Source organism: Nelumbo lutea, chromosome 3 (genome assembly GCF_056320005.1).
Source record: "Nelumbo lutea isolate HS-2025 chromosome 3, American lotus-T2T, whole genome shotgun sequence".
NCBI classification, from domain to species: Eukaryota; Viridiplantae; Streptophyta; class Magnoliopsida; order Proteales; family Nelumbonaceae; genus Nelumbo; species Nelumbo lutea.
In genome coordinates, this window is record NC_142686.1 from 75058937 (window position 1) to 75078043 (window position 19107).

The window sequence follows — 19107 nt, forward strand, 5'->3', positions numbered from 1 at the left end:
AATGTATTGCACAAGTTCAGAAGGGCTATTTTCAATTACAAAAAACATCCCAACTTCAAGCCTAGGCTCAAACAGTAACATAAGCCAACATAGGCAAAGGTTCCAAGTATTGACACAGGCCAATAGGTAGGGCATATCACCCTGTATCAGTATTTTTTATTATGTTTTATTTATTTTTTTGAAACCAGTTCAGAGGAGTTGGTTCAAGGCCTAACCACTCTCTGAATCTGACACGATGCAACCCTTGGAGGGGCATACCAGGTAGCCGTTAACACTATACATATGGGCCGATATAGACTGATACATATCAATACGTTGAACCTTAAACATAGGTTCTTTGGGGACATAATTTTACCTTTAGATTATAGACCTATTCATGGGCCAGCCTGATAGCCAAGATCAAGACCAGTCTATGAACAGGTCTAGCTATCAATATGATGTCACTAACCAAAACTTGTAATTCGAGAATTGGGAAGCACAAATCAAAACCAGATACAAATTTTGGACACGGTAAAGTCTTGCATTCATTTTTTTTAAAACATGATTTGCACTACTACCTGATACAAAATTTGTATCATCACACTTGCACCAACTAGATGTGCAAATTGCAAAATTGTACCCCAAAAACTACAATTCTTGCACCACCTTCCTCTACCTCAATTCTAATGGGAGACCACATCACATTATCTTGCGTTCTACCTGGGTACCACCCAATCAAATAACCCTCCTATTATATTCTTTCATTTTTTATTGGTAAATCCCCTATAATTCTTTCATATTCCTATTTTTGCCACAAACAAACAAGTCAAATATGACAAAATAAACCGAAATTTACACCAAGCATATTTGCACTCCCATGCATTCAAAGTTCTAAAACCAATGCAAATGGGTTACCAAAAAATGTGCATATGAATTAATACTGCAATAAACTGAGCCTAAAGAAACTTGTACACTCTAAAATCCAAATTTCCAGAGCCTACCCACCACCGCATCCTGATTACTCACAACCTGGACTGTCACAAACAGATTTCATTTACCATGGTTTGTCTCCTAGACTGACTAGTCTCACATAAGAGAAACAACTTCAATGCCTGACCATGATTTACTGCCAAGTCCAAGTTAACATTATGGGTGGTTCTGTTCACCCGTTCTCTGTTACCTGTAAATAGGTAAACAATGAACGATAGAAAGAGCCACAAGGACAAAATCATGTCCCAACTAGTAAAATAGCAAGGACAATACATTAATTGTAACAGAAGGAAATTCCACACCTCCAACCAGGTCAACAAACCTTTACTGTGAGTGGACCGGTTGCTGCAAATAAGACAGACAGGATAACAATATGATATTAACAAATTTGCACCAGATTTCTAGACAATGATTCAAAAGAGAACAGGAATATCTTCCATTAAACAAACACTCAAGCATATATCAACATGAATAAAGCTTGATGTCGATAAAGAGTGTCATCGGAATACAGCCATGATATCATCATACTATATGAATGTCTTCCAAGACAAACCATAGAAATAAAGTCATCAGTTTGGACCCACTCGGGCCCCCCAAAACAACTAGTTAACCCAGCAAGCAACTCTAGCTCTGCCCTTCAAAGAAATGACCAGTTCATGAACATAAAAGCCAGGCAGTGGTTGGAATCTTCCTCGTTCAACACCTTCCAGGCAACAGCTTGGTCATAAGCAGCAGTCCTTCCCATGCTGGAGATACAAACCCCCGCAGGAAGACAAGCAAAGCCCTGCAGCAGAAGAAATAGTAAGCTCTGATGGCATCAATTTTTTGTAAGCAATGTAATATTTTATCAGATTGTAAATACAATATAACATCACTGGGTTGAACAAATAATAGGTCAAAGGGATGGGTGAGCCAAACCATCTCCCTCAAAATCAAATTGAAAGGAAATAAAAGGAAATAACTGAGCAGTGTGCAGAGATTCAAAATGCAATTATGGTCATTGTAGTTGATGTCACTACATCCTACTCTAAACATCGATCCAAAAGCATATCTCATCCCAGTTATGTCATTCAGTGCTAAAATCTAGCAAGGACATATATCCAATCACCGGTTGTTGAAATACTCGTACACAGTCTATGTAGCTCACCTGTTGCATGATCTTAGAGAATTCTGCACACAACACCTTCCTGCCAGCCTCATCGAGAATCTTGTCAAGCATTATATCTTGAAGGGCCACAAGAGTAGTCTCAAGCATATCAAGCCCAGCCTGATTTGCAAAGGTGAAAACAGGAGATGCCTATGATAATTTTAACAACCATGTTAGCACATCTCAATTGAAGGTCAGTCTCCCAATATATGGATTTCATAATAAAATCCAATTGCACGGTTAGCAACTAAAACCATTTGATTAACTTGTTTTATAGGTAAAGTTGTCCCTAAACAAAATAAGAGAACAGCTATTTAGCAACACGGGCAGAGAGAGAGAGAGGGTTGTTACATTTGTCTTGAGAGAACAGCACATGATTGCATCGCTGTGGTGCCACAGCTGCTTCAAGACAGAATCCCCAACTTGGGAGTCAACTCGTAGGAGATCTACTCCAGTGTGTAACCTGAAAAATGAAATTGAATAGCAATTAATAGCAGTGGCAGAAATACTGGGAGAAAAAGAAAATATCTGAGTTGCACTATTCTTGTTGTTATGAACTAGCTATGGCAATTGGAACATTACAACCCACTGTTTCTTGGCCCTTACAACAGAAATGTGAACTAACTACTCCCAATAAAGGTAAATTCTATACCCTTAATGTTGGCTTGAAACCAGAAAATGAAGGACATAAAACAAACACTAATGGCCAATCGTCTCTATCACAAGTAGTTAATAGTTTGTGCTAGTTTATACAGTAAACTGCTACCAGTTCAACTCGAACTCAGCTCAGCCTTGATTCCAACTATTTGGGAATAAATCTTGTCCCATCATTGAGCTCTATCAAGAGTCAGTTTTTTCTGTCAGACTGCAAGTCCTTAGATTATCAACTTCAGTCCACATTTCCTTTGGTCTTCCCCCTGCAGTTTTTAGAGCCTTTTACATGTCTCAAGTTAGTCGTCACAGGTACAGTCATTGGTTGTATATGCATGTTATCAAACCTTTTAGTTGATTTTCCCTCTCTTATCACTCATTGAGGCTACTCCTGAGTCCTTTCTATGCATTTACTTCCAATTCCGTCCTTTATAATCTTGCTACTAATACAGACAAGCATCATCATCAACTTGTTTGTTGTGCAGATGTAGCAGTCTCATGACAAAGAAACATCTTTTGTAGCCTTTGCATCGCCACCGATCTAGTTCATATTCTCCTTTTTCATCAATAAAAGATGAAGGGTCTAAGAAATGTTCCTGGATGAATTCCAGGTCTAAAAAGAGCCATATCCAAAGGAGCAGTCAACATAACAAAGTTGAGGTAATGATCTGGAAGGAAAACAGAAATTTAGATAACTTGCAACTTTTTTAGTGCTCTAAAGAATCTCATTCTGTCATGTAGACTTGAACCATCCCTATTTTTTATCTCCCAAAAATTTAACTCTCTAGAAAAAAACATAAATGATTTCTAAAACATAAAAGAGAATTGCAGATCAACCTGTAGCTCCGGCAAATCCAACGAGCTAAAGTTAGAGCCTCAGGAGATCCAGGGAGTGATTTTGGTCCCAGCTGAGAACTCAGACGGGAAGGTGCAATAGCCATAGCAACCCGTTGAACTGAACCCACAACACTCCTTACATATTGGCGTGCCATAGCTGCAACATTGTCTCTGAAATGGTTCTCATATGTGAACTGAAATGCTATTGTCAACACCGACCTAAGGTTGTAACCGTTGGATGAGGAATCACCATCTGAGCGTGTTCCACCAGCTCCAACTTCCAGAGCAGATGCTAAGTCTAGTGTTCTAGTTGTTGCAGGCCCTTCCTGTATTATGGAGTTAATAGTTCATTAGAGTGCAAAATTAAGAAAATTAAATAAATAAAGAACTAGTTGTAAGGAGCATGAGATAGAGGCAAAAAATAGAAACAATGTTGTTAATCCTAAATCTTGACATCACCCAACTGTTTTAGGATCCAATGGAATAACACGGAAACCCGATGGTAGCAATGGAGCATCATCAGCAAAAGATTCATCAATAGGTGCAAAGACAAGTTGAGCACAAGCACCTGCAGCATTTTCATCAACCCCACTGCATAGCTGCCACCACAATCGAACAGACAAAAATGTCAAAATACACAAATAGAGCTCATTGAATGCAATCCAAGTGCCAATGAATGACAAAGCAAATATATACATGCGAGTGATAAAAATTCTAATGTAACAGGCCACAGAAAGATGTAATTCCTCTGACAAGACAATGATTAAGCATATCTGGTGGTGAATCAATTGGGAGTAGATTTCCGGTATGGAGCACATTGAATTTAAACCTTGACTGCAGATCAGGGAGCTCTACATTATCTCATTAGAGTCCCATTGGCCACCAAAGGAGAATGATGCAAATAGAAAAATAACAATACCTGTAATAGATACATATCTCGTGGCATAACTGCATCTTCTTGGGGGAATCCATGTCCCTCTAGCCGAATCACCTCTAAAAACTGCATTAGTTGCCATTTCATCACCCAACGCTATTATTAAATTCAAAATAATTAATAGATATAATTTTACACTATGCAACTTAAACAAGGGGACCATCTAAGGAAACATGTAACTAATGCCCATTTCCCCCACATATGAATCTCAGTGGTTGATGACTTGATGTGAAATATCATGTGGGCCACAAATGGTCCATGTGAGATTCATGGATGGGGGCAATGTGTAAGCATCACCTTAGTATCCCTCCTCAAACAATGGTTATTTGCATTACCCAAATTCTATTTTTCTAGGAAAATGCTTGCAAAATCATGCAAGACTGTGTGCTTAATGTGTCAACATCAAAAACAAATAAAATAAAGTATGTCGACTAATATTTTGAGTGCACCAAAATGCTTTACCTCTTCATGTTCCACAGTATGGGCCAGGGGCAAGATGACCTGGCTACTGGGGAAACCACCAGGCCTTGCACCAAGAACAGCACAAGGGCTAGCCTTAAGAGATGCAGCAGAGTAAGCATCAACCCCACAGTCAGCCCATTCAGAACGGTGTTCTCTTAGAAAACGAACAAGCAATGCTGGAGGAACATTCTAAAAATCCATAGACAAATAATTATGTTAAGATCAAACCACAAGACAGCAATAACCCCAAAAAGTTTCTTTTTTTTGTGTGTGTGTGGGACAAGCATGTCAGTGATCTGTTGGAAGGTGAATAAAAATCCAGGTCATTGGTAAATTTGGTTGAAATGTACCTGTAACAGCATCGAAGCCTTGGCACATAGAACTCCACCTCCAAAATTGGAGAACACTGTTGATGAGTTAACTTGGCAACCAAGAAGTTTGTTTGGAGTGGAGTTTATGGCAATGGTAACATCTTCTACTCCATCACTTCCCATTAGTGACCATCCATCATCAGAAAACCCATTAATAGCATCATTGAACCCCCTGCATTGCAGTTTTCCAGAAGATTTAAGTTAAATGGAAAATCACAAACAACCAGCATGAGGAATGAAACTCCACATTAGCCAAGGTCCTTACCTGCACAATCTCTGACTAAATGTCCGTAGCACAGCAGGTTGGCGTCCCCCACCATACTGAATCTCTCCACTAGTTTCTTGTGCAATTTGTCTTATGTGCCGCAGGGCCTGCATACATCACTAGCTTGGTCTAGAGATTCCAAACAAAATAACAAAGATAACAAAGTTTTCAGATTTGCAAAGATGCATCATCACATTATATAATAGACATTCATTCATGTCAGTCAATCTAGTCCTTTCTGACCAGTGCAACAATCTCAAGGAGAAAACTGCTTATTGAAAAAAGGAGAAATCTCAGAAGTCGCAAAAAATACTGACCCAAAAGATGAAGTTGTGAAAATAAGTAAAGCAAAAACAATATTAACAAATAGATTTCTCAGCCACAAGATATAATGTTGATGGCAGGTTGAATTTGTTATCTGAAACTAAACCTCCATTGAGGTAGAACACTGGTTGTCTTAACTAATTACAGATCCCTCACAAAGTCACCACATACAGAGCCAAATTTTTTGAGCCCATAAAGTGCAAGAAAGTGCACCCAACAACACAAAAGGAACAATGTTAGTCATTAACTACTTACAACAATTGTCATTTTCTGTGCAAGAATTTTTGAAGATTCATACAAAGGCCGCAATACTTCAGGAACACTCCATGCCTGCATCCCAATCACAAAAAGAAATTTTGAATTCAAAAACATACAGGAATTTAAAAAAGAAAAAAAATATGGCTATCAGAAATACTGGGTCACTTGATCAATATTCATTCTTACATCCAAATCGAGGTGATCAACAATGTGAATTATCGAGCCGCCACCCTCACAAGGTCGTATAAGGTAGCCACTAGGAAGCATCTCAGCTCTAACAAAGTTCTGAGCAGGTGGCCCAGTTGGACCACCGGTTGCAGACGTCAAGGACCTTTCACAGATCTACAGGTAAATTCCTCAGATCAGCATAGAGGGAATATTGTGCTTCATACGAGAAAAAAATACAGGACAAATTCACATGAAAACATGTATTGAAACAAGCTGTCTCTATATGCATATTGATCAAATTACCACAAGACTGCCATCTTCCAAACCAGTGGTATATCTCAGCGTCCAAAAATCACGTGCCGATGCTAATGTTGTAGGTGCATATGTCTAAGAAAAAACATGGAATTAGAAGATAAATGAAATATGGCATTGCTGTCCAAGTCTGGTAAAAACTTATACATAAACCAAACCTGCATATATATGAGCTCAATGGTCCCTCCATTCCCAGTAGGGATCACAGTCAAGATATCAAGGCAACGGCAATCGCGAAACCATGATGGACGATCTTTGAGGATTTCAGCGACCTGTAAGATATGAATATACATTTTTACACCAGACAAAACAATATTGTAGCCAAAAAACAATTTATAAGTAGAAAAAGATACCTTTGTGGGTTCTAAACTCACGAGACCGCAGGCTCGTGCCGCAACCCCACTACAATTGTGGGAAACAGCAACGATTCCAATAGAATCCGGACCAGGCTACAAAAGACAAAAAACACATAGAAACTGAATAATTGGAGCTAACACAAAACAAAACATATTGAAATGAAGAGTTTCTTCAAGTCTACCTTCATCCCAAGCATCTGGACCCAGTCGACAGCAGTTCCTGTAGCCTTGGAAAGGAACTCTGTCAGGGTCTCCTCAGCTATAGCAAGAAGACTACAACCCCAAAGGAAATGAAGTAAGATGATGAATTTATTGACTTTTTAAAGAACCACCAGGAATACATAAAATTTTCTTGAAATGAAACTTGGAGATTCAAGGGTTATTTACCCAGCTGGGTTGTTCACATCCCTTTGTGGATGCTGAGGTGTTGGGTTTTGCTGTTTATGGTGCTGACCACTCGTGACCACAGACTCACAGCTTGTGTCTGTGGTCGCTACAGATGCCTGTGCAAAGTCTCTAAAGTTAGTTGAATTCAAGAAGCTTCAATAAAGAGGATATCAACATCTATCAGTATGCTTAATAAACAACTCACAAACAGAACACAGATAACTCAGCAGGAAGCATGTAAAGGAACCCAGATCATTTATAGAGCATGTACAATGCCAATGGTGAAAAGTTCACACAAGGTTCACCAGATAATATCTCAACTCGACCTTGATCCCAACAATTTAGGGTGGTTCACAAGATAATATGCCATTCAAAAACATTATGATTTTGCAGTTGCTGCCAACCAATTGATAAGATTTATTATTTAAAAAAACAGTATGGGTCCAAAAGGACCAGTACACTGATGTATTAAATTCAATGCATGTGAGCCCCTTCTGCACCTTCATACCTTCATACTACTATTTCTAAGTTTGCAGAAAACAATTATCTTGGAGTCATTCAAAAGGAATTTGTTGCTTAGCACCAATATGCAGTTTACAAGGATTTCAGAGATGCCACAAGAAACACATGAAATATTTCCAAGCAAAGAACTGAAGTTAAAAAAAGCACTGCCCAATACCAGTTAATAAATAGCTAACACTAATGTGAGATATTAATATAAGAGAACATAAAGGGTAAATAGCTTTTACCTCCACTGGGGTTTAGGGGTCAAATTACTTGTTGCACCACTCAACTAACATGGCATCAGTTTTAGTGATGGAAAGTGTTTACACGACATTGAAAACTTTTCGAAGTTCATTTTACCTTTTTTTGGGCACCTTCTTTGTATATTTTATGGACAATAAGCCATCAGTTATACTTCTCGAAGGGACAAATTATTTCCATCCTAGTGTGCTATGACGGGAATGAAAAGTTGAAAACAAGTTCAAAGAAAAAATACAAGAAATGGTCAAACTGTAATTAATGTTTATAAATGAGGGTACTTTTTATCATTTTTAGAATACATATTTTGGAGACAAAGATAACATTTTCTTATTAGAGTTTCTTGGTGAAATGCCTATTTCTGTCTAAATTCTATTCCTTTCCACTCTCACAAATCCCTTGCTGTCAAAAGGTACAAGTTAATAGGTATACCAAAGGGGAGGCCTTGGTATTTTACTGAAAAGCCAGGGCAGGTACAAGTAATTTACCGAAACATAAAATTCCTATAGAATAATACTATAATGCACAAGAAGATGTTAGCAGTGTAAATGAAAAATGAATTCCAGAAGGTAGGTAAATACAAGATTAGAAATAGTCAGTGGTACAAATAAATATTATACAACTACACCCACGTAGTGAAAACATACAACTTGAATGTGAATGAGCATTTCATACAATTCAAAAACCAAGTGGAGATGACTACAAGTGCTACAAAATAGAAACTTCAGAAATCATATATTCTCAGGAAAAATTCAGAAATCAAAATATTGCATACTGAAACACGGACAAACATAACAAAGTAGCAAAAACTTGCTGATTGGTAATGAAGATTCAGGAGGAGATACAGAAAACCACCATAATTTTGTCATGAAAAATTGATCATTTGAATCGTTGAACATTAGAGGTTAAGCTATTTGATCTTCTTTATTAGTCCATAATGGCCACTCGGCAAAGAAGAGCTTACGGTCTGCAATTGCTGGCGCATGTATCCATTCTCATACACCAGCTGTGAAACCTGCTTCTGTAGCCGGTCATTTTCCTCCATCAACAGCTTGTTCATAGCAGTCAGCTTCCTGTTTACTGTCTGGAGCCGAGATGCTTCCTTTCTCTGCTTTTCACGGCATCTGGACACAAGGGAAATGTGGTCGAAATTACAAAAAGAGAAACCCATTTTTTCCAAAAATTGCATATAGAAGTGAGCGTCCACTTCATGACAAGCAAAGGATAAGATGCAGGGAATGGTAGTGGAGAAAGGAAACAAAAAGACATGAAAATTGATAAAAACTGAGATGGATATTGATGTAAGACCAACCAAATATTTCTACCTTCATTGTGAAGAAAATTTTGAAGAAAAAATAGAATAACTTTTTTTATTTCTGTCAACTCATTCAGTTATATTAATCATGGCAAATCCTTTATTTGGGGATGAAAAAAGAAGAATAAATAGTTTTGAAACCGAACGTTAAGACAATTTTTTTTAGCTTTACTTAGATATTTTAATTAAAATACAGCGAAAGAATTGATGAAAGAACAAGAAAAGGCTTCATCCAAAAACAGAATAGACCAGATGGGACAAAGAGAAGCATCATAGCCAAAACTTTAGATACTGAAAATTTTTACTTTTCTTCTAAACAATGTATTAATAGATACCCAGATTGCCCCTATGAAAAAGCACGGTTCTGAATAAACCCAAGATACCTTCAATCCATAGAAAGTAAGATAGTTCTGTTTGGAGCAGAAATAAAAAGATAAATGAAGAGAAGAATATGAAAATAAATTTCCCCTTAATCTTCATTGAAATATCCTCAAATTCAAAAGTAATAAAAGTAAAGACGTCATTGTACGCAAATAAGAATGATTTTCAAAACTAATTCCCCTCAGATGGTCTCATTTTTTTGCGTCATCTAAAAGTAATCCTTCAAGTTATCAGAAAATTAAAAAAATAGAGTACTTGACTACTTTCCATAAAAAATTAAATGTTTATGGTAGTTAGTACATCCCTCTGCTCTGAAAGACTTACATTGTCTTTCATTTACTTCAATCAATCAGCCCCAAAATGGACAAAATAAAAATAGTTTACAAATCAAAATCCTTCTGACTATGAGAAAAGAGGAATCACAATACCGAAAAAAAAAACAAAAAAAAAATGAAAGAAAAACCGGGAAGAAAACAAAGTTGAAAAAGGAAGAAAAGATGGCAAGCCCATGCCGAATCTGTAAACCGTAACTGAATCAGAATCAGTTGAAAGAACAAATACTCTGAACCAAAAGCTTTTTCTTTTAATAAAAACAACAATGACAATGGAAAACCCCAACGACACAGGAGCAACATTGATTGAAACATATGAGACCAACCAAATATCCATTAACAAAATCGAACGAAACCCATCTCTCTTCCTAATACCGTTTTCCGCCAAGAAGATAAAATAATGAAAACAAAATAAAAAAAAAAACAGATGCCAAAACATTTTAACGGAAAGAAGACACGAGTAGAGACCCAGGAAAGTAAAGAGCATTTGATAGAGATAAAAAACAGAAAAAAACGAATAGCAGCAAAAGGTTATCCCCAGTCTCATGTATATTCCCTAAAAACCCTTTAAAATCGAAACAGGAAGAAAAAAAAAATTGAAGCAGAAAAAAGAAATCACAACAGAGGATAAAACACCATCCGGGTCTGCATTTTGCCTACGCTTCTCTGCATCTTCTTTCTTACCTCCGATTCTGAAACCAGACTTTGATCTGCTTAGGCTCGATGTTCGCGAGTATTGGACACTCTCTTATCAGCTGCTGCCTTCTCATGGAGCTAGGCTTCGGGCATTCTGAATAGACCCTTTCCAATGCCTCAACCTGCTCCGGCGTATACCGAACATACTTGCTCGTATCCATCTGCTGTTTCGACTCCTTGTGCATCGAAAGCGCCATCCCGAAAGGATAAAAACAGCTAAAACCCAGAAAAAAAAAATCGAAAAAGTAGCAAAGAAAGCAAACCCAGAAAGGAAAACGCAAAAAACACTAGAACGTGGGGCTCTCTCCTACAATGAAACAACGCTTCCAAGCTTTCTCAGGTAGGCTCTCTCCTCCAAGAGAGCCTCCTCTCTCCCACATTAGAAGCCCTCAATAACCCCGAAAAACCCAGTTCGAGAAAACCAGAAACAAGAAGCCTGTGATATTATCCTCGACACCCATCTCGAGATGCTTTGTTCTAAACTGAGGAGGATAAGCAGAAAGAAACTGAGAGAACTCTCTAAAATAAATGCACCTACAAAACCCACAGATTTGAAAGGAAAACCAAAAATTATCAGCAAACGGCAAATAAAGGCCAGATGGTCTGAGACCACACCCTCTCTCTCTCTCAAAACACAGGGAAATCAAGAGCTCTTTTTTTTTAACCTACCAGAGGCGTTTTTTGACAAATAGATAGCTCTGCGGAAAAGCAAAAGTACAGCCTCTCTCAGCCAAATCACAACCTTTCTCTCTCTGTCAAAAATGAGGATGGGTCATGGGGCTACGGCCTTTATTTTTTGGTAGGAGGCTACAGCCTTATGTATGCATGGACGAAATGAATGCATTGTCATGGATGTATGCATGAGACAATGCACATACGACACTTGGTGGGCATGTACGAGACATGAGGAAAAGAACAGCGGCATGCCAGCAACTTTACTTGCAGAAAAAGCAGAATAATCCACCATTAATTTAAAAATGTTTTTTTGATAAAACCCATTAATTAAAAATTATAGTGTCATGTCTGGACGCCCCTATTCTTGCTTACTGCAGGCACCTAAGAACAATATAAAGACAAATTTGTCCCCGTTAAACCATAATTTATTTCTTTTAATTTTCTTTATAACAGTTGAGATTCGCTCGTGAACACAAAATTACTCCTTTTTATTTGGGTCGTTCATAAACTATTAAACATGAGTGATTTAAATTAGAGAGTTGAGTTTCGGTTCGAGTTTGGTTCTAGTCAAAAGTTTAGAAACTCGACTTCAATTACTTTTGATTGAAGGTCTCCCAACCAGTTGAGGTGTTGAGTCCACATCTCCTTTAATTGTTAAAGTGTAAAATCGAGGTCTCCCTCAGTTGTTAAATGTCGACTTGAAGTTTCCCTAACAGGCGAGGTGTTGAGCTAAGGTCTCCCTTAGTTGACAATATGTCAAGCTGAGGTTTCCCTCAGTTGTCAAGGTGCTGAGTCAAGATCTCCCCCAATGATCAAGGTGCTGAGCCGAGGTCTCTCTTAGTGGTCGAGGTGTCATCTAGCTCGAGTTTGGCTCAGCTCGAACTTTACTACCTTTGATTGCAAGTCCCCTAACAGCTGAGATGCCCGAGCTGAGGTCTCCCTCAATTGGAGAGAGAGTGACATTTATGTAATTTATAAGGAGAGAGAATGAGAGAAAGAGTTGTTAGGAGAGAGTGACATTCTTGTCATTTGAAAGAAAAAAAAAACATTAGAGAGAGAGTTGGTAGCGAGTGGCACTCTTATAATTTATATGAAAAAGGCAAAAGATATTGTTAGATTCCATTTCCCTAATCCTCGTTCTTCTTTCGTACACATTTTAGCTTAATATATTATAGTAGTGGGGGCCCTGTGTTGTAGGGGCTCGCTCATAAACTATCAGGCTCGAGCTCGATTTGAATTAGAGACTTGAGCTCAAATTCGAGCTCGAGTCAAAAGCTTGAAAGTTCGAGCTCGGCTACATTTGATTGCAGTCTCTCAATCAACCAAGGTGTCGAGCTGAGGTCTTCTTCAATTGCCAAGGTGCCAAATCGAAGTCTCCCTTAGCTGCTAAAGTGTTGAGCTGAGGTTTCCCTAGCAGGCGAGGTGTCGAGCTAAGGTTTCCCTTAGTTGACAGGGTGCCGAGCTGAGGCCTCCCTCAGTTGTTGAGGTAATGAGCTGAGATCTCCCTTAATGACCAAGATGTCGAGCCAAGGTCTCCCTCAGTGGTCTAGGTCGAGCTTGATTCAAATTAGAGACTTGAGCTTGAGCTCAGAAGTTCAAGCTCAACTTGGTTCGAACTCGATTACCTTTGATTATAGGTCCCCTAGCAGCTGAGATGTTGAGCTGAGGTCTCCCTCAGTTGGAGAGATAGTGGCATTCTTGTAATTTATAAGGGGAGAGAGAGATGGCATTCTTGTAGTTTATAAGAAAAAGAGAGAGAGTTGGTAGGAGAGGGAGGCACTCTTATAATTTGAAAGAATGGAAAAATCAAGAGAGAGAGAGTTGGTAGGAGAGAGTGGCATTCTTGTAATTTAAAAGAAAAAAAAGAAAAAGAGAGTTAGTAGAGAGGGGTATTCTTGTAATTTATATGAAAAAAGGCAAAAAATACTATTAGATTTCATTTGTTGCATTCTCAAGCCTTCTATTGTACACATTTCAGCTTAATAAATTTACTAGCGGGACCCGTGCGATATATAGGATTTATTAAGAGAAAGCTAAATAATAGAAAGGGCCATACACTAAAATATCCATTATAGTTAATGGATTTACTAAAATCTATCATATAGTTAGCATTTTACTAAAACACCACTTATAATATGCAATGGATTTAATCAATCTTTCGTTAGATGATAATGGAAAATGACAATGTTGACCCTAATTTTCATTTAAATAAATTTAATCAAAAGAAAATAAAAGTGAAAATACCATTTTGCCCTTAATAAGACATGGGCAACCACTCTATTGGCTACATTTGTTCAATTTTGTTTTTTATACAAAAAAAGTGTTATAGGGTATTTTTGGAATAAAAAATCATGGGCCTAAGGACAAAACAAACACTCCTTAATGAAATCGTGGGCCTAAGGCCTTGACCTCGATTTTGAAATTAACTCCATCCCTGATCCCTAACAGGGATGGTTCCCTATGGGGACTCGAATCCCCAAAATGTTTTTAGATAATATTATTTTTTAATAATCTTATTTAAAATAAATAAAAAATTTAAATTATAAATAATGTTTTAATGTTTTTTATATATATAATATAAATAATATAATAGTATATTTAATATAAATAGCATTTAATACACACACACACACACACACACATAAACACACACACATATATATATATATATAATCAGGGTCGGGGACCTCAATGCCCATCCCTAACCCTGACCTCAATTAGGGATTCCTATTAATCCTTGTCCCCGCCCCCGCCCCGCTAAAACAATCCCCATCCCCAACCACATTTGGTCGGGGAAGTCAGGTCCCCGTCAGAGATGGGGAAAATTGTCATCCCTAAAAGTGTATTCTAATAAATGACCCTAATAGAAACACATAAGAGTATATAATTGTTTTATATTTTTAACTTTTTAAATAATTAATAATTATTCATATTTTATTTACTACTTTTAATAAAATTTTTATAATACAAAAATAACAATAATTAATCAATTAGTTTTATTTATCAAATTGATAAAACCAACCAACCCAATTAATTCAACTCGAGTTGGTCAGTTTTCTAGTATTTTAGGTTGGCTTTGGTTCAAAATTTTTCCAATTTGACCAAGTTGGATAAGTTCCACTTTGGCCATTTGTAAATCGACCAAAATCGAATGACTTGACCATGGAGATATATTAATATTTTATATTTATAATATAATTTTTAATATGAAAAATGGGAATTTTCTCATATTTCTTAGTCTAAAATGTTTTGTATCATAAATATAATTTTTGAATTTATTATTTAATAATCACACTATAATTTCTAAAATTAAATTAAATTTTAAGTTTAAATCTTTCGAATAGACTGACCTAAGCATAAGATCGACCCAAACCAATACAACTTGAGTGGGTCAATTTTCACAAAAGGTTAGTCAATTTCTACTAACCAACTCCCTAACCTGATAAAGTCAATTTGGTTGGCCAAATAGCCTACAACCACATCGAACCGACTCATGAACACTCATAATTTCAGTTAAATTAATAGCCTTATCTCTAATAAATAACAATAGTTTAATCTGTCATAATTATTGAAAATATATTGATAATGAAAACTACAATAATTACAGAAATTACAAAAATACAACAAGTACTACAAATATATTAACTTAGTCAATAAATAGTATAATCTCAAATAATAGTTTAATCTCTACTAAATATTAATCAATAACTTGTATAAAAAACACAATAAATACAATAAGTACAATAAATTAAATTTAAAAATTTCAACAACAGTAACTTAATCTCCAATAATTATTGAAAGTTTTTTATTAAATAACTTAACAAAATAAATTCGTACATACTTATTGAAAATACATTTATCACAAAAGATAATAAATATTAATTTTAGTATATATAATTATATAATAAATATAGATTAAGAGTTTAAAATTATTATCAATAAATATTATCTTTTTGAAAGTTATTTTCTTGAATTATTACTTGATATAAGTGAAATTAATTATTTACAATATTATGTAAAAATATTAAATTACTATTAATTTCAATATTATGTTAAAATTATTTTTCTACTTTTTATTTTTTAAAATTTATTACATAATTTATTTATTTTAACTATTTAAAATCTAGTTTTGTTAAATATTTTGTTATTTAAAATATTTAGTTATTTAAATACTTCAATAATATGTAAAATATTTAAATTTTAAAATATTAATTATTTATTGAATTTAATTTTCCATAAAATCATAATTTATACTATGATTACATAATTTCATTATTAAATTTGTAATATATTAAATTATTATTAATTTAAGTATTAGTTTATAATTATTTTTCTACTTTAAAGAAATTTTTTTAATTTATTACATAATTTTGTTATTTTAACAATTTAAAATCTAGCTATGATAAATATTTAGTTATTTAAATATTGAAATAATCTATACAATATTTAATTTTTTTTGTTATTTGAATTTTATTTATTTAAAGCTATTACATATTATTAAATATTTAAAAAACATTTAAATTGATAATCCATAAAAATATAATTTAAATTGTTAGTACATAATTCGTGATATATTTTGTAAAAATATAAAATAATATTTTGTGTTTTAATAAATATTTTAAAGTTATTTTATAATTTTGTTATAATATTTAGATAATTCTTAAATTTTTTTAATCCAAACTTCTTTAGATAGATATAGATACAAAGTATGGGAGAGGATAAATAAGAATTAGAGATAATTTTTGAGATAAATAGGAATTAGAGATAATTTAGAAGATAAATAGAAATTAGAGATAATTTTGGAGAAAGCGGGGGGGTAGTGGGGGAGGTAGTTTAGGAGTAATTTTAGGAGAATAGATTATTTAGGTCATTGGGAAAGTGCATCTCATAGGTTGTTTCAAAAATAATATGAAATTAAAAAAAGAGAAAAAAAGAGAAAATAGATAAATAGCTTCTCTCAAAGAAGAGACATGCTGACATGGTAGGGCCAGTTTTAATATAAATAAATAAATATATATATATATATATATATATATATATATATATAGATAGATAGATAGATAGATAGATAGATAGATGTTGATCTATGGCTAAGTTTAAAGCTCACACATGCAAGCTTAGAGTTCGCACGTAAACATTCTATTTCGAAAACGTACAAGGGTTGAAAGATTCTATTTTGGAAGCGTAAAGGACTCATCTGTACCCATCTCATTTCGGAAACATAGAGGAATTGAAAGAGGACTCATCCGTACCCATTTTTCTTTTAATATATATATTAGTAGGACCCACAGGAAATATGGGTTTTAATAAAAGAATTTGATACAAAATGAGATAGGGTGCATTTTGGGTGTACCCCACTTTAGCTATGATTTTTTTTTTATTCGGTGCCATATACCATTAATAACTTTCCCTTGTCTCCTTTTTAGAGCTGTAAAATGAGTTGTGCCACCTACAGTTCGGTACAGCCCGATACAACAAAATGTAAGTTGTGCCGAGTATGGCACGAACATGTGGGTTGTATCAGGACGGGGATTTCATGTCCATGGGCCTCGTAGCTCCCATACCGATATGGCCTAGCCTATAGTATGACCCATGGCACAACCTAGCTCAACACATCCCACGAGTCAAGCGCGGCCCACCCAAGAAACTAGTCATTGGGGTACCCCTCCCAATGGCTAGTTTCAGCATTTTGGTTTTTTTTTTTTTTTTTGTTTTTTTTATAAAAATACTCTCTCAATAGCTATATAGGGGGATTTATGTATTTTGGCTTTGGGGGAGAAAAAATGATAATAATGCCCCCCCGACAGGTATACAAGTTTGGGAGCGTTTAGGTAAAGTGATAAATAACTTTATAATAACCAAAATACCCCTTTCAATAATTAGAAATAAATAGTTTTTAAAGTATTTTGGGCAATTGAATTATTTTCAATTCCTATAAATAGCCCTATCCTCCACCATTCTCATCACACTAATTCAACAATTCTCTTCTCATACTCTCTCTCTACTCTCCAATTCTCAACTTTATTGAAGTTTCAATAAGAAGAATGCTTGCTCAAGTATCTAAAGTTAGCAATCTAAGTAAGTGCAATTAAATTAGTTTTTGTTTTTTATAATCTAAAAAAATGGTTGGCTCCTCTCGAAACCAATTCCCAAACATCAATATGTTCAATACTGACGATATTCAGTCGCAACATGATAGCGTTAGCATTGATATGAATGCTATTGATATCAATGGAATTTTCACCTGTAGTACTTATACTAGGGAAAAGAAAAAGAAGACCACTAAGTTGATTAGCCCAATTTAAAAAATATTTAAACTAGAGGAGGTTGAGGGGAAAGAAAAAAGAGTCATTTGCCAAAAATGTAGGAAAGACTTTTTGAAGTTTCAATAAGAAGAATGCTTGCTCAAGTATCTAAAGTTAGCAATTTGAGTAAGTGCAATTAAATTAGTTTTTGTTTTTTATAATCTAAAAAAATGGTTGGCTCCTCTCGAAACCAATTCCCCAACATCAATATGTTCAATGCTGACGATATTCAGTCGCAACATGATAGCGTTAGCATTGATATGAATGCTATTGATATCAATGGAATTTTCACCTGTAGTACTTATACTAGGGAAAAGAAAAAGAAGACCACTAAGTTGATTAACCCAGTTTGAAAAATATTTAAACTAGAGGAGGTTGAGGGGAAAGAAAAAAAAGTCATTTGCCAAAAATGTAGGAAAGACTTTAGGTACTATAGCAAGGTTAGTACTGGCCACTTGGGTAGACATTTGCTCTCCCACGAGAAAGAAAAAGAAGAAGAAGAAGGGAAAGAAACAACATAAATACAAATTGGGCTTGGGGTTTTTGGTACTTTTAAATATTCTCAAGAAAAAAAATGAAGCAAGAGTTAGCAAAATATATTGTACATGCTGAATAACCATTTTTGTTAGCTAAAGATACTAAACTTGAAAGATTTTTACGTAATTTTATAAATCCACAATTTAAAAAAGTTTCAAGGAATACTATTAGATCAATTGCTTTAAAAAATTTTTGTTCTTATAAACAATTTTTAATTTATATTTTATCAAATCTTAATTCTAAAGTTGCAATTACTTTTGATATCTGGACCTCTATATTTAATATAAGTTATATTTGTGTTACCAATCATTTTATTAATGAAAACTGGCTTTTACAAAAAAGAATTTTAAGTTTTTATCTATAAATGGATTAACTTTTACTAAATTTGTAGTATCATTTATTTTTAAATGAATATCAAATTATAATATTTAACTTTGAAAATATATATATTTTTTACTTTTTGTTGTTTTATTAATAAACATCTAGTAATTTTATTTTAAATAAAACTTTAATTAATAAAAAAATATTAAAATAATTTTCATTAATTCATATTATTTTTATCTATAATTTCTATTGCTAATTAATTTAATTTAATTAAGGTAATGAAGTTAATTAATTATGTTAATGAAATAAATTGAGTTAAAACTTATATTATTTTTTAAG

General features: G+C 34.6%; 1 protein-coding gene across 2 annotated transcripts; it reads right to left on the reverse strand.

Moving 5' to 3' along the window:
• Positions 1–1381: 1381 nt before the first annotated feature.
• PHV (Homeobox-leucine zipper family protein / lipid-binding START domain-containing protein) lies at positions 1382–11731 on the reverse strand. 2 transcript variants are annotated; one of them, XM_088977713.1, is made up of 19 exons: positions 11597–11731; positions 10916–11461; positions 9168–9327; positions 7442–7557; positions 7237–7327; positions 7052–7147; positions 6857–6970; positions 6690–6773; positions 6405–6560; positions 6216–6290; positions 5637–5743; positions 5351–5543; positions 5001–5189; positions 4524–4604; positions 4069–4203; positions 3605–3930; positions 2468–2579; positions 2117–2266; positions 1382–1753 (listed from the first exon to the last, which is right to left on the reverse strand). In XM_088977713.1, exons 2-19 carry the CDS (start codon positions 11122–11124, stop codon positions 1607–1609), a joined length of 2541 nt encoding a protein of 846 aa, XP_088833839.1. In that variant the 5' UTR covers positions 11125–11461; positions 11597–11731; the 3' UTR covers positions 1382–1606. The 2 variants fall into 2 exon arrangements, with proteins under 2 accessions (XP_088833839.1, XP_088833838.1); XM_088977712.1 differs by having other exon boundaries at positions 10916–11716.
• Between the last annotated feature and the right edge of the window lie 7376 nt (positions 11732–19107).